The 13,740-nt window shown below is 44.7% G+C and overlaps 3 protein-coding genes across 15 annotated transcripts in view; 1 reads left to right on the forward strand and 2 right to left on the reverse strand.

Moving 5' to 3' along the window:
* The window catches only part of LOC102375885 (carboxy-terminal domain RNA polymerase II polypeptide A small phosphatase 2), a 63,723-nt gene extending 62,876 nt beyond the window's left edge, over positions 1–847 (reverse strand). For both annotated transcript variants that reach the window (XM_025213381.1, XM_025213379.1), the window contains exon 1: positions 529–847. In XM_025213381.1, the coding sequence (XP_025069166.1) occupies positions 529–832 (304 nt within the window). In that variant the 5' untranslated portion in view covers positions 833–847. The remainder of the gene's footprint in view (positions 1–528) is intronic.
* The window catches only part of HIGD1C (HIG1 hypoxia inducible domain family member 1C), a 30,232-nt gene extending 22,049 nt beyond the window's left edge, over positions 1–8,183 (forward strand). For 2 of the 6 annotated variants that reach the window (XM_025213386.1, XM_025213383.1), the window contains exons 2-5: positions 2,944–3,019; positions 4,450–4,552; positions 5,923–6,057; positions 6,548–8,183. In XM_025213386.1, the coding sequence (XP_025069171.1) occupies positions 4,459–4,552; positions 5,923–6,057; positions 6,548–6,612 (294 nt within the window). In that variant the 5' untranslated portion in view covers positions 2,944–3,019; positions 4,450–4,458 and the 3' untranslated portion in view covers positions 6,613–8,183. Of the gene's footprint in view, positions 1–897; positions 950–1,926; positions 4,553–5,922; positions 6,058–6,547 lie in introns of those variants that run through there. The other 4 variants (XM_025213387.1, XM_025213384.1, XM_025213382.1 and 1 more) reach the window with 4 other exon arrangements.
* Positions 8,184–8,449: 266 nt separating this feature from the next.
* Positions 8,450–13,740, reverse strand: part of SLC11A2 (solute carrier family 11 member 2) — a 34,189-nt gene continuing 28,898 nt past the window's right edge. For all 7 annotated transcript variants that reach the window (XM_006031712.3, XM_006031713.3, XM_006031709.3 and 4 more), the window contains exon 17: positions 8,450–10,255. In XM_006031712.3, the coding sequence (XP_006031774.1) occupies positions 10,178–10,255 (78 nt within the window). In that variant the 3' untranslated portion in view covers positions 8,450–10,177. The remainder of the gene's footprint in view (positions 10,256–13,740) is intronic.

Raw genomic sequence — 13,740 nt, forward strand, 5'->3', positions numbered from 1 at the left:
GGGATACCTCCAAATTCATCCTTAATAACAGCATGCATCACTGGGGAGACCGAAGAGCCAGCGAAAACTACCTACGGCGCAAGCAGGAGGTGGTTTCACAATCAGAACTAAACCTGCTTGCCTCCTGCACACCTCTAGGCTTCACAGCACGGCGTTGAACGTGAAATGAGAAGCTGAAACTGAAGAAGTTAAAGAAAATGGAGCACGCCAGCGCTGCTAGTCTGTGCAGAGCTGGCACGTCGCACGGCCCTGGCTTTCCTCTGCTTCTGCTAAAGCCTGGAGGCCTGTCTAGCAGCTGTAAACAAGGAGGAGGAGCCGGCCTGGCTGCATGTAGGAGGAGGAAAGGGCCTGGGAGCTGCTAGCAGGACCAGCAACCCAGGTGATGGGGCAGGAGCGCAAAAAGGGAACCTGATGCCAAACCCGATGCTGGAGAAGAGAGGCAGAAAGCGGTCTGAGCGTGTCAGGAGAGGGAAAACGTGACCACAATAACAAGGAGAAGCAGGCTGCATCGAAGAGGCTTCGACCTACCTGGAGAGCGCGCGTTTCCTCTCGCCGCACAAGCATTCGCCGCCGCCGCCACCGCAGGGACGACGCTTGGTTGTGAACAGGAGGGGAGAAGCCACCGGGACGGCAAGGCGGGAGCATCTGCGACCTGCTGCTGCTGCCCAAAGGAAGCAGCTTTCCAGCTCCTTCCTGGGAAATTTGGGGGCTCTGTGAAAAGGCTGCAACACCTCCTTTTCTCTGCTCGGTCCCATCGGCTTTTCTGTCCCCCTCCCCCTCTCACAGGGCAGCCCCTCCCCCACACAGACACACCCCAGGGGGAGGGGCACATTTCCCACCATTTCTCCCGCCTTGACTAGCCGCCGCCTCTTCTCCCATTGGCTGCAGCTTTGTGATGTTCGAGAAGGGGCGTGGCTTGGGGCCACAGCCCTGAGCTGGTGGAGCAGAGGTGGGTGGGGCTGGTGCAGGGGGGGCGGGGCGTGTTGGAGGAGGGTGGGACAGGAGATGGGGTCAGGGTTGGGTTAGGGGGTGCCAGGGGGCATCAAAGACGATTGTGTGGCACCTCCTGGCGGCCACGACCAGGTGGACAAGGCTGCTCTGAGCCGAGGCCCCGGGGGCCGGGCTGTGGGTTCGCCCCTGCAGGAACAGGACAGGGCCGGGGAAGCGGCTGGCAGGGCCCTGCCCTCGCGCCTCTGCTCCTGGGCCCTAGAGGCTGCAGCAGGCACGCCGAGATCCCCAAAATGCCTCTTGTCGAGGGGAGAACGTGCTGTTAGAGACCCCTCTCGCCGCCTGCCGCGTCGTCCGTGCCCCACTGCCTCGAGCCGGCTGCCACAAGCAGGACGGTGGCTTGAGGCGCCCCAGGCGAAGGCCGAGCGTGGGAGCAGGGGGTGCGGGTACACCCCGCGGCCTCCAGGACCTTGCCGCCCACACCCGGCCCCATAGCAGACGCTGTGCTGTCTCCGCTAATCGTTTTGCGCTGTTGCTGGAAATGCTAAACCCCCGTTGTACGGGCAGTCCTCAGACTCGCGACACAATTGGCTCCTGAAAACCGCGTCTTCAGTCGAAACATAACTGGGAACCGCTTTTCCCATAGGAAACGACGTTATAAATGGGGAATTGGTTCCTGAGCCGAGGCCCGATACCCTACTTTCACCAAAAATAACCCCAAATTTTGTACTCAATCAATTATAGATGAGTAATATAGCTACCTGAATGTATTTATATTGTAAATAGCAATCATACTGATTTGGAAGGACTTCTTTGAGGTGACTTTGCTGGACTTTTTAAAAGGCTCTCGGTTGGATTTTTTGAAGGGTTGTTGGCTGGAGTCTTCTCAGGAGACCTGGCTACAGGTTTTTCTAGAGTCTTGCCTGCTTTCTTAAAGACAGTGTCCAAGAAAGTTTGGACAGATGTTCTCCAGGGAGATGGGCGACGCAGCGAACTTGTTCGCTGGCGCGGCGTGGCATGGGATCAAGCGTTGTAAAGTCGAAACTGAGGTCAGAAAGTTGAAACAGGGTGTCGGTTTATAAACCTTGTACGTGCAAAACGTTTTAACTCAAAACGTCGTAAGTTGAGGACTGCCTGTATGTGTGTTTAAATGAAAAAACAAAAAGCCAAGTCCCCACCCAGGCTCTCAGACTCAAAGCAGGGTGCAAGGCCCCAGCCAGAGCTACAGTATTTCTCAGCTTCTCTGTTCCTAGACAAGCCACATTCTGCCCTTTACACGTTTGGCATCTCTGTTGTCTTCAGATTGTGCCTTATGAAGACAAAAACGTTGCCGAGCACTATGCTGCCATGAATAATAAGCTACATCTGTCCTACCCTATCATCTTCAACAAGCCTGCACGGCTGTCTGAATATTTTAGTAGGAAAGCAAAAAAGGGGGATAAATTCATGAATCTGAAAGTTATTGTAACCTATTTTTCCTTCCTTTGCTGAATGCACAATCTTTTATTGTTGCTAGTTGTTTAAGGACCAGTTGAAACATCCCCCACCTCAAAAAACAACTCCCAACCAAAAAAAAAAAAATCCTTGAAGAGACGCAATGGTGTAAAATAGGCTATTCCTTGTTGTGTCCTTTGCTGACAAAATCACAGCCATGCTACATGTAACAGGGATTTCTCCTTATACCATACACTTATTTAAATGAGGAGCTTTTTTAAAAGTAAAGCATCTGTTTTCTGTTAGTATCCCTGCCTGAAATAATTCAAAATCCTCCCGTTGAAGGCAGAGCCCTGCAGCCAGCTGAAATGATTCGTTAATGGCCTCTGGCTAGAGCAGAACAGTCCCTGTAATGTGTGTGTTTACGGTGTTATCAGGGGATAAAGCCATTATGAGATGAAGCAGCTGATATGACCTGAAGAAAAACATAATGAAAATGACATTGAATAATATGCAGATCATAGAGGTGACATAACCATGTTCATCTCTTATTTCTGGCAGCAGCTTCAGCCTGCAGAACACAAGGTAACTCATACAGCTGAGATTAGAAGGACGGTTGATACTTCAGCAGCAAAAGGTAATACTGATGCTTTTCTTTGGTCGGTGTATAAGGATTCAGGTTTTATATTTCTAACAGGGCTCCAAGATTCCTCAGGACACTGCATGCTACAGAAATATAAAGTTATCAACAGGAAACATTTTTTTTTTTTTTTTTAAAGCGTGCAGGTAAATAGGAAGGAATATAAGGGCCTAAATCTTGTCAGTGGTACCTAGGTTGTGTCTTTTTAAAATGGGACTTTGGATCAGAACTCACTTGTTCTCTTCCACAGTAGTAACTGGTGCAGGAAACCGACATGAACTTGGGTAAGAGACACAGGGAGATGGAACAAAAATATAAAATTGAATGATGTATTTTGTTACCTTCTTTTTTGATGGTCAGTTCAGATGTTTAACTATAAGCAAATGCAATGGCCGTGTCCAGATGAGCGAGACCGTGTGGCATGTGGTGCTGTAGACATGTCTGCAAAGTAGCACCACGGGGGGTGACCCCTTGATATCCAGGGGTCAAAAAACCTATGCAAAAAAACAAACAAACTGGAGGGGCACGTGCAGTGGCAGCGTGCGCCGCTCAAAACCGGAGGCTGGTCAACTGGTGCCATGCTGCAGCTGCCAGCCAGGCTCCGAGCGGCAGGATTGCTACTGCTGCAGTCCCAGGAGGCCCCCAGGGCTGGCCCCAGCCTCCCCTATTCCACCCGGGGTTACCTGCTGCACACCAGAGTGCATGTGGCACAGGCGTTCCCTGGGGACAACTAACAGTGGCACACTAGCAGGTATGCCACTGCTTCTTGTCCCCAAGAAAAGAGACTTCCACACTCGTCTGAACACAGCCAATGAGACCACTCTGTCTCCAGGTAGATACCTGGGTTCGCAGATGGCACAAACCCAGCTAACTCTCTGTTCCTAGCAATCCATCACGTTCTCTAAAGACTCCTTCGCATTTTTCCCTTTCAAGAATTGGAATCAGAGGAAAGCATCAGACCAGGGCAGCACTGAGCTAATAACTCGTATTCTTGCCTTTTCTGGATGGGCTGGTTCTTGGGTACATCTCTGAAAAAACCTGTTTGTAAATGGAGTCTCCACTTATTCTGCAGACAGGAATAAGAAGCTCCATTTCTGAGCAAGTCCTCCCGAGTCTTTGTTTGAAGAGCCGAGCAGGCACGGAGAACAACTGCGCTCGGTCCCACTGTAATGCCAAAACAGAGCCCGAAGAGGGCTCCACAATTCCAAATGAAACTCAGCCACTGCTGGTCCAGTGAAATACCAGCTTTTGAAAAGGGGATCTGCTTACATGCAACCTTAATCAATGAACAACTTAGCTGCTCTTGCACTGAGAGTTTCTTTTAAGGTCATAGATCCCTGAGCAAAGAAACCCTGAGGAATGGAGAAAGAGGGGAACATATTGGTATTTTTGGGTCTGGGTGGTCAGCCCTTTCCTCTTGTTTGCAGACGTGAACAATGTCTTCTGACGATCACTGGTCTGCAGTGGAAGAGGACACTCAAGCATCAAAATTGGCCAGAAAATCCAGGGAAACGCCCTTTGTGCCCATCGGTGAGTAGAATCCGGCTGCCTTTGGAAACTGCTAAGCGTTCCACGAGAGCAGTTCTGTGCTAGTTCTCAATGGATTTTCCTCCCAAAAGAGGCTATAGTTACATACACTGAACACACAACAGGAAGACTGATTCTGTTGAAATGATAGGTTTTTTCTTTCCCGTCTTTCCAACAGCAATGCCCCACTCCTATTTAGAGTAGCTCTGTTGCACAGGTGGCTGATGCTTAGTTCCCCGTTTGGTAGAAACCTGTTACAACTCCTTCATTTAAGAGGCATCTGCTGTAACTAGCTTCTCTAGCTTCCCTAGGATCTTCTCAATACGGTTCCTCCATCAGATTCAGAGCTTGAGGTGTATATACCCCAGAGTCCAATCTTTATTTACATTCAATATATTTCAGAGGAACAGGAATCTAGGCAGGAATTGTGCAGAGCTCAAGAGTCGAGCAGAAACCTGGCCAAGATTCAACCATTAAACTTCATTAATTTTCCACGAATACTTAGCTGCACCAGATCAATGGCAGAACAGAAGCTTTTCTAGACCTTGTACATACCAGGCTAATGAACACAAGCTAATCTGTATGCACTGGTGTCAATTAAGCAGCTTGCAAGGACAACAGCTTGCTTTTTTGGAACGTGCAAAAGTGGTTGCAATTAAAAGATAAAAAAATTAGTTAAATTAAATTGATGCATCAAACAACAAGAGTGCAGAAAAGCCATAAACCAGGCCTGACTTACTTGCACAAGCAAACAGTGCAGAGATCAAATCAAATATCTGAATGACACTTACCTCCCTGCTTCAGAAGGGGAGTAATTCTGGTTATCCTGGATGGGATGGAGGAAATGGAGCAACCATTTTCTGGTCCAGAAGGGTAGTTGAGTCCGTTCAAACAATGTGGCTAACTTGGCATTAGGTAAACCCAGTTTTTTTAATGCAGGCAGGGTAAGGTCCGCAAACTCTTACACTAACACCCCAATTCCTCACCTGAGGCACTGCTTGGCACATCTTGCTGTAGAACAGTGATTCTCCACCGCTGCCACAGTACCTTAGGGTGCCTTGAGATCCTTTGAAGGGTGCTGTGCCATGTTAGCACTGTTAGGTTTGCAAACCTAAGATAAACCCAGAGATTTCACACAGGAATTTGGTGTTTTGGCAACAGAAGAACTGCTCTATTAATTTTTCTGTAATCAAAAAACAAGTTAAAACTAAGAGCTGACATTTTCCAAGCAGACATTTTGGACCTCGAGTCCAAAAAGGTTGAAAACCATTTCTCTAACGAATCAGATCTGTAGAAGCACCTGGTCTTGAAGCCAGTTATCTTTTCTCGTTGGAAGCGTGCACTGTATTTTCCCTTTCTCCTGAATGTTACAGGGGTGGCAGGCTTCGTTGCTGTTGTGGGGTATGGTATCTACAAGCTCAGACACAGAGGAGACCAGAAAATGTCTGTCCATCTCATTCACATGAGAGTTGCAGCACAAGGGTTTGTCGTTGGAGCAATAACATTAGGTAAGATGCTATCTGGTTTGACCAGTGGCCTTTATTAAGATATCACTGCCAGATTGGGACCTCAAGGGAAGGCTAGAAAGGGGTTGGGAGATAGAATGAGGTTGTCTCCCATGCCTATTAGGAACTTAGCTGTGTAGCTTGTTGCCCTCAGCAATAGGTGTTTTGCCATTCCAGAATTAATAGCTATCGCCCCTAGCCACTGATTCATGATGCAGCCACATCAAAAGGGTCCAATAACCTCCCCCGTTTATGTCTAGTTGTGAACTTAGGTTCATGACTAAGTGGTGTGAAGAAACAGTTAAGGAACACATTCTTTTTTTTTGCCACTAAATAATTTTACCTCTGCTAAAGTTGGGAGATGGAACATAATTAAAAAAAACAACAACAAAAGGCAGCAAAACTGCTTGCCTAACGATGAATCACTGAACTGTGTTCTGTAGTAAAGATGCCAGCAGGCAACAAACGCATCTGCTTTTTTTTTTTTTGCTAGGTGTTATCTACTCTATGTACAAGGATTTTGTTAAGTCTCCACTCAAGACTGGGACCAAAAAGTGAGCCAGCTCTGTGGGAAGAGGCAGGAAGGGGACGCACGCGTTCTGCACTTACTGTTTAGAATTTCTCTGTGTAAGCGTTATTGTCCGGAAGCTCATTTTGAAGGCAACCAGGAATTCTGTTGGCTGCGTCATTGGAGAAGCTGCTGTCCCCCAAAGCACATCAGAAATTATATCCAAATTTGTTAGGAGCCTCTACACATGAGACCCCTGTGTTACAGAAACAGCACTGCAGGTCCACGCTTGCCTATTTATGCTATTATTTATATAAAGTAACCTATTTGGCTAAAATAAAATACTCTTGAAAGTTTCAGCCTGTTTAAGATAATAGTTATTAGTAGCTACAGACTCTCCCTGAAATATAGTGCGCCTGTTTCCTGGTCTCTCTGGGTTCACTTAATTACTATTGAGACCTTCACCTGTAAGAGATGTTTTATTTAACGGAGACAATGGTAATGCTGTCTAACCACAACAGCGATTAACTTGATACAAGTAATGAGATTACATGGGAGCTTCTCCTTCCCAGGAAAGCAGCAGTGTTTGTAAACAAAAGCTGGGCTCCAAGAGATAACGCTATATATAACCAGGGACTCCTGGTTCAAGCTGGGTTTGCTGCCAAAGAAAAGGCAACAGATGCTTGCCTGCTTGCACCTTCTGGGGTAGAAGCCAAAATAGGCTGCCTCTGAAATTATTCCTTGACTTTATAAAGACTGTCCCCTCCGTGTAGCTACAAAAGGAAAGGGAGTCCAGGACCTAAATGCCACTAGATCACTTGGTAGAACCCAGATTTATATAGGCAAGGTAACATTTTAATGGGATTTACTCAAAACAGAAACAAGAGGTGCCTGTAACAGGACTTTTTGCTCGTCTGCAGAGTCATGCAGGAAAGTTAACCCGAGTTGATTCAAGGTGAGAATTTAGAGTGGCTTAGTTAACGTACATTAGGCTCCGATGCGGACACTCTCCTTCCAAATTCAGCTTACCTTAATGTATTTGGGAAGTGAATGAGGACTGAAACAGAACAAAGCTACTTCAGTGTTAAATGAACAGGTCCACATGGGGCTTAATGAGCCTTAACTAATCCACATTCAAGTTTTGTTCATATTAATTTCTCTGAGCATCTGCAGGCAGCCATGTGCTTGGTTGTAAGCATGAACAGAAATAGGATCAGAGTACTGGACTGATAGTGCGGGTGCAAATTTGGGGCCAATCTGATAGGCACCTGTGTGAGCCCTGTTCCACCCTGCTCAAGCCTTAAAAAGAGCGGCACACCTCCTTTGATAACCTAACAGCTAAGATGATGGATTGTTAAGTCCCACAAAGCAGTGAGCAGGAGGAGGGGCCACCCCGTGTTTGCATACATTGCTTTTTCAGCAGGGTGGTGATGGATCACACTTAGGTGCCTAGGGAACAGGATCTGGTGCTTGCGGTCTGGTACATTTTTGCCCATGCTGCAGTTCAGATACAAATACATACTTTAAATGCTTCTCACTGCAGTTTGACGCCAGAAAGACTATCCTTTGCTCTACGAGCAGGTAGGATTTAATGCATTTTACATACCACCCACATCACAGCTCCACCACAAACAATGGCGGGCCCTTTGTACAGCCTGTTCTTGTACAAGAAAGAAACACTGAAAATCATTAGACTTTTTTTCCAGGTCAGATCACCAAGAATGTGGCGTGGTTTCTTAAGTAGATTAAGACTGAGCAGAAAAGGCTAAAGTGAATTTGACATGTTTATTTGAAAGTCTGGACCTTCACCATGTTCTTCACAACCCAGATGATAATTTAATAAATTAGGGCCAAATTGGAAGAACAAAAATGATTCATTGGTTAAAAAACAAATTAAAAACAGAAGTAACAGCTACCCCAAAACAGAACCCAGATGCAAATTTGGAAAAATATAATCCAGCATGACTTTCATGCGAAGGAAATTGTGTCTCAGAGATCTTAGCACATTTATCCATTTGAAGGAAAAAAAACAACAAGCCCATAAGGAAAAAGCCACACACACGCGCGCTCTCAGGTTCTGAGTTTGGAAACTTCCAATGCTCAGACGTGATTCTGAGTACCGCTCGAGGCTTCCCGAAATGCCACGAACACACAAAGCTGGTGTATAACACGTGTGCCAAGTCTGTGATGTTCTGAACTGTGAAAATTCAACCAACTCCCTCCAGAACAGAGGGCAGATCAAAGGCCATGTTTCACTTGTAGATGAGAGCGGTACATGGTTTATTCAGGCATGGGGGCTAACCATAGAGCCTAATGTGAAGTCATTTCTGAAGTTCTCTAGTTAGCACTTCACAGGCATATGGCACATGCCACTGGGAGATCACACTGAAGAGATCAGCTTCGCTCCTAAAAGTACACAGAGAAGCTTGAACCAAGTATTCTACAGTTCTCTCATCAGGCATTCCTCTGAAGTCTAAGCTTGCATTGCCTCTAGAAAGAACCTGGATTTTGGTTTTAAAATCTAAAAGTACAGTTTAAGAGCAAAACATTTCAACACACTGCTTGTCAGTCAAAGTGCTGGGACTCCTGACAGCAGAGAAATCACATGTTGGAAGGAACGCACTACGCTAACCTTTTTGTATTCTCCCGTCCCAGCGGTGCTGTGATTACAGCAGCATTCAGCAACATTGTTGGGGGGAGCACTTTAAATAAAACCACGGTGCACAGAACAGATATTGAAGAACTGACCACATGGGGAAGAGGCCAGTGGGAAAGAGAGGTGGGCCATTCTCTTGAAGTGTGGGGCCTCTTCAGATGGCCACAGCAGAGGCTGGAGAGGTCTGAAGTGGCAGGTGTTCAGCTACTGGAGGTCATGCAAGTATCTGGATAGCTAGCATGGGGCATTTTGGAGAGGGAAGGGGATGATAAAAGAGCAGATCACCTTGTACCCAGCCCTGCTTGTTCAGAATAACATGCCCTGAGCAATATACAGACAGCAAGCATGCTTCTTCCTTAGTCTCCAGGGACCTTTAGTTTCACAGTCTTCTGGTTAATTATTTCTTGCCATGTCATCTCCACTTGCAATCAAACGAAAAAAAACCCTTCAAATGATGCCCAACCAGACAAGTTTGTCATTTTTCAAAAGTCAGAAAAATAAAACAGTGTCCTGTCATTTAGCCTAAGAAACACCAGGCAGGACAAGATCAAATCTAAAAAAATTAATAAAATATCAAAATCCCAGTAATTCTCCACCCAGATTATTTACTTGTATCAAAAAATATTTAAAGAAAAGAATAAAATAGCTAAAAAAAAAAAAAAAAAAAAAACACCAGTGGGGTGTGTGTGGGTATGAAATTAGCCTGACCGTGGCTCTTCGCTGGTCTTGTGACAGCTTTCAAGGCTGATGTAAAGTGCAGCACCTGTAAGTTCCATGTAACACTCACATTAACACAACAGTTGCATCCTGCACTCCCTGCAGGAAATCTTAGCGTTGTTCGTGATCCTTGACTGTACCCGTTTCTGAGCTAACGAAAAAAGGAGGGCAAGTAGTTTTCTGCAGCACCACGGGGTTTCCAAATAAAAACCCATCCATTCTGCCTACCGCAGCTCAGGAAGTCATCTATTCACAACCGAGTCTGCATCGACATTATTCAGAAGGAAGAGTTCAGGGTGAGTTTTGAATCCCAGCCGATACTAGAGAAGGCAAAGAAGAAGGAGGTTAGGGAAACTGTTATGGTAACAGAAGTCAAAGATGGTGAAATCAAGTGTGATTAGATTCAAGTCTATAAACCAGCATTAGTGGGACCAGAAGGGTATTGTGCTTTGGCTTCTTAAGCTTTAAAAAAACCTTGATCAAGGCTTGAAGTGATGCCAAAAATGCCTTGCTCAGGTGAGTTTCACAGGATTTGTATCATTTAGAAGTGCCAGGGAGCCTGGTCTGGAGTCTAGCCACAGAACAATACTCCAAGGCAGGCAGTAACTGAGAGCACTTCCCTGCAGGTAAGTGATAATCTCGCCCATCTGCTGCCTTCCCAGCAGTTTTACTTCACAGAGACATTGGCAGTGACTGAACATCAAGCAGCGGCTCACAGTCTCCGCAGCCATAATCAGGTGGGGTCAAATCTTCTGGACCCCAAATGATTTGTTCTATGGGGCGGCTGCCTACAAGTGTAAATTACCCAGTTTGTTACCAAAAAAACCTGTTGGGGTGTTAAAACCAAAGCATTGTTAAAGCAAGCCTTATTCTTTAAAATCACCAGCAATAAATTGCAGCTTGTTGATAAATTGGTTAATTGTGCTATTAGCATTATTTTGATTCACTGAAGGACGGTGTCATTGGAATGACTGAAGCAACTTGCACCTGATTAAGTCACAAAAGGCGATTCATTCAGCTGCTAAGACCGACAGAGCAGACAGCTTGCAATTTCATGCTGGTTCCTGGCAATTACAGATCCCGTACATACCTTCACTGCTAGACTGTTTCTTAAAAAGTGCAAAGTAAGACTATATAGCATGCTACAACATGAAGAGCTAATCTCCATTTCATTAGTACACTGAGCCTCTTTCAGGGCCTGTCTACACTTGAAGTTTATTTCAGAATAGTCATTTCTATCAAAGCAGGTTAAGATAAACCTGCAACAAGGTACTCTTATTCTGGAAAAAGCATGTATAGATGCACTTTGGACATGAATTAGCTATTCCTGGATAATACCACTTTGAATGCACATGCTTACTTAATCTGAAAGAACTTGAGTGTAAACAAGCCCCAAGTAGAATTGACTCATTATGAAGCATTTGCTTAAGCAAGAAAGAGCAGTTTCAATGCAACAGATTTCACCTGCTCTTCTTTTGCCAGATTTAATTATTTTGGGAGGTTTTTTCATTAACACAGTTTCACATTAATGCACGTTATAATAAAGGTAGGCGAGAGAGCATTACTTCTCTATTAGGAGGGTCTGCCTCTGTTACCATTTCCTATTATGACATGCAGGTTTGGATAATTCCATGTGGATAGCAAATATATTACATCATTCTCCTCTGCAAATCTGACAGCCATGCTTAATTCAAAATTTAAACCAATTCAACCATTATGAATTTAAAGCTTGAAACATTTCATTAGACCAAAACTTACCAAAGGTGTTTCTCACCAGGTAGAAACAAAAACTAAATGAGTATTAAATGTTATCAGAAGATTGTGGCATATTCACAAATTCAAGTGTTCCCTCTTAGGGACAAAACCCCCAAAAGATGCACATTACTTACGCCTTCTGGTTCACTTAAGGCAGGCAAGGAAAGCTTGCAATAAAAAAGGGGAAGAGAAATTTCCTATATCACATTACAACACACACTTCCAATTTCTGAGCAGAAGCAAGATCTCCTGTTAGTTAAACTGTGAAAAAGAATGAGGGATCTCACCTGTGTGTCATCTGTGGAGGGGCAATGTTTGCCTTTATCAGACTGTTAAGGCCAGAAAAAACCATTGTATCATACATCACAAAAATAAGCAGGGCTCATCCCCAGTGAAAGCTGTTCCTGGGCGAAACATGTTGGCACTTCATTAGTTTTCTTAGTAAGAAGTCATGCTATTAGTCATGTAGTGTGTTTGCTAAATTATGGACCATGCAGAAAGACACTCATAAACATAATGGTAAGGGGTCTAAGAGTAGGATGAGAAGTTTTTCTTCCACCCAGAATCATCCCAAAAAAGACTCCAGCAAGGAGTCTGCATTTCCCCAAGTAGCTGGCATGTCAATCCCTCACATCTGCTAGCACTCCATAGGACCTTGAAGATGGTAGAGAATATCAAGCCAAGTTAGCTACTTGCCCAAGTAGAAACCAGGAACAGCATCTATAAAGAACAACTGGGCTGGGTAAAGCCAAATGATTTGTAATGACAATATCTGGCAAGAGTGGTTAGTGATATTTTACTGTGCACACTTTGGAGTGTTAGTAGTGAAAGATGGTGCTCTCATGCAATCTAGTGTACAGGGCCCGTACTATATGGCATCAGCATCATCTGGGCATTAACGTGAGCTTCTTCCAAGGCAACGTATTAGCAGCAATTAAAAAGAAAGACCCGAGAAACCAAATTGAAAAAGTGTCTGTTGCTTTAATTGAAAATGTATTTTATACAAACTGGTTCATGGTTGATTAAAAAAAAAAAAAAAATCAGTTTCACAGAGAATGGATGCGAAGTGAGCACATGATGAAAATTTGATACATGAGTTCCTGCATATAGCTGTGATTTTAATATACAGTCCCCAGAATTTTCAACAGTGCCATGGTTGCATTTTTACAGTGGTCTAGACAACAGTCTTTGAGGCAAGGTGCTTTGAGGAAAATGTTAAAACAGCATTGAAAGAGTTAGGTTTTCTTCCTTCCAACGCTTTACAAATCGAAAGTTTAAAATACATAAAAATTTAAGAGACTTCTACAAAAACACTACAGCAACCTATAAGCTAACAGAGGCAACTAGATCTGAATCTAACAGGAGTTTCACATCAGAAAAATGCCTTCAGTTACACAGTCCAGATTGCTTTCCCTTGGCTGCAAAATTATGTTATACTCCAGCTTTTGCTTTGTATCACAAGACAGGAGAATCAGATATGAAACTACAAACCCTGCTGGGACGTGTAATCAGGATTTCCAGCTGGAATTTTGAATGACTGGACTTCAAAAACTAAATTCTAGTGCCCAATAGCCAGAGGGGAAGAAAAAAAAAGAAACCTTTGCAAGTGTTTGTGTATGTATAATTAAAATGGGGGTTTAAAAGAAAGGGAAAAAAAAGATTAGCAGCTGTAAATTTTGCCATCAGACATTCGTCCTGTCTTTTGCCTATAAGCAGCTGGAATCAGCAGCACTGGTTTCCTCCTCAGCTTTCTGAAACCACTTCACCAGCTCACTTCAAAGCTACATGCACTTCACATTCCCACAACAGAAGTGGCACTTGCTGAAAATCACGAGGCTGAAGCTTAACCGTGTCTTCTGAGACTGAGAGCCAGATTCTCCATTCCCCTGCTCCTTATGTAGTCAGTCACACTCATGCAAGGTGGGGGGCACAAACCAACTGTCCCATTCAGCAGCACTGTATAACCCCAGTGCGGAGCTGTTAGTGCCTACACAAAGGGCAGAGCCTTGTACCATGCTCATAGGCACGATCTGCTTGTGTCAGATACAAC

The sequence above is a fragment of the Alligator sinensis genome, unplaced genomic scaffold (genome assembly GCF_000455745.1).
Source record: "Alligator sinensis unplaced genomic scaffold, ASM45574v1 scaffold551_1, whole genome shotgun sequence".
Taxonomy (NCBI): domain Eukaryota; kingdom Metazoa; phylum Chordata; order Crocodylia; family Alligatoridae; genus Alligator; species Alligator sinensis.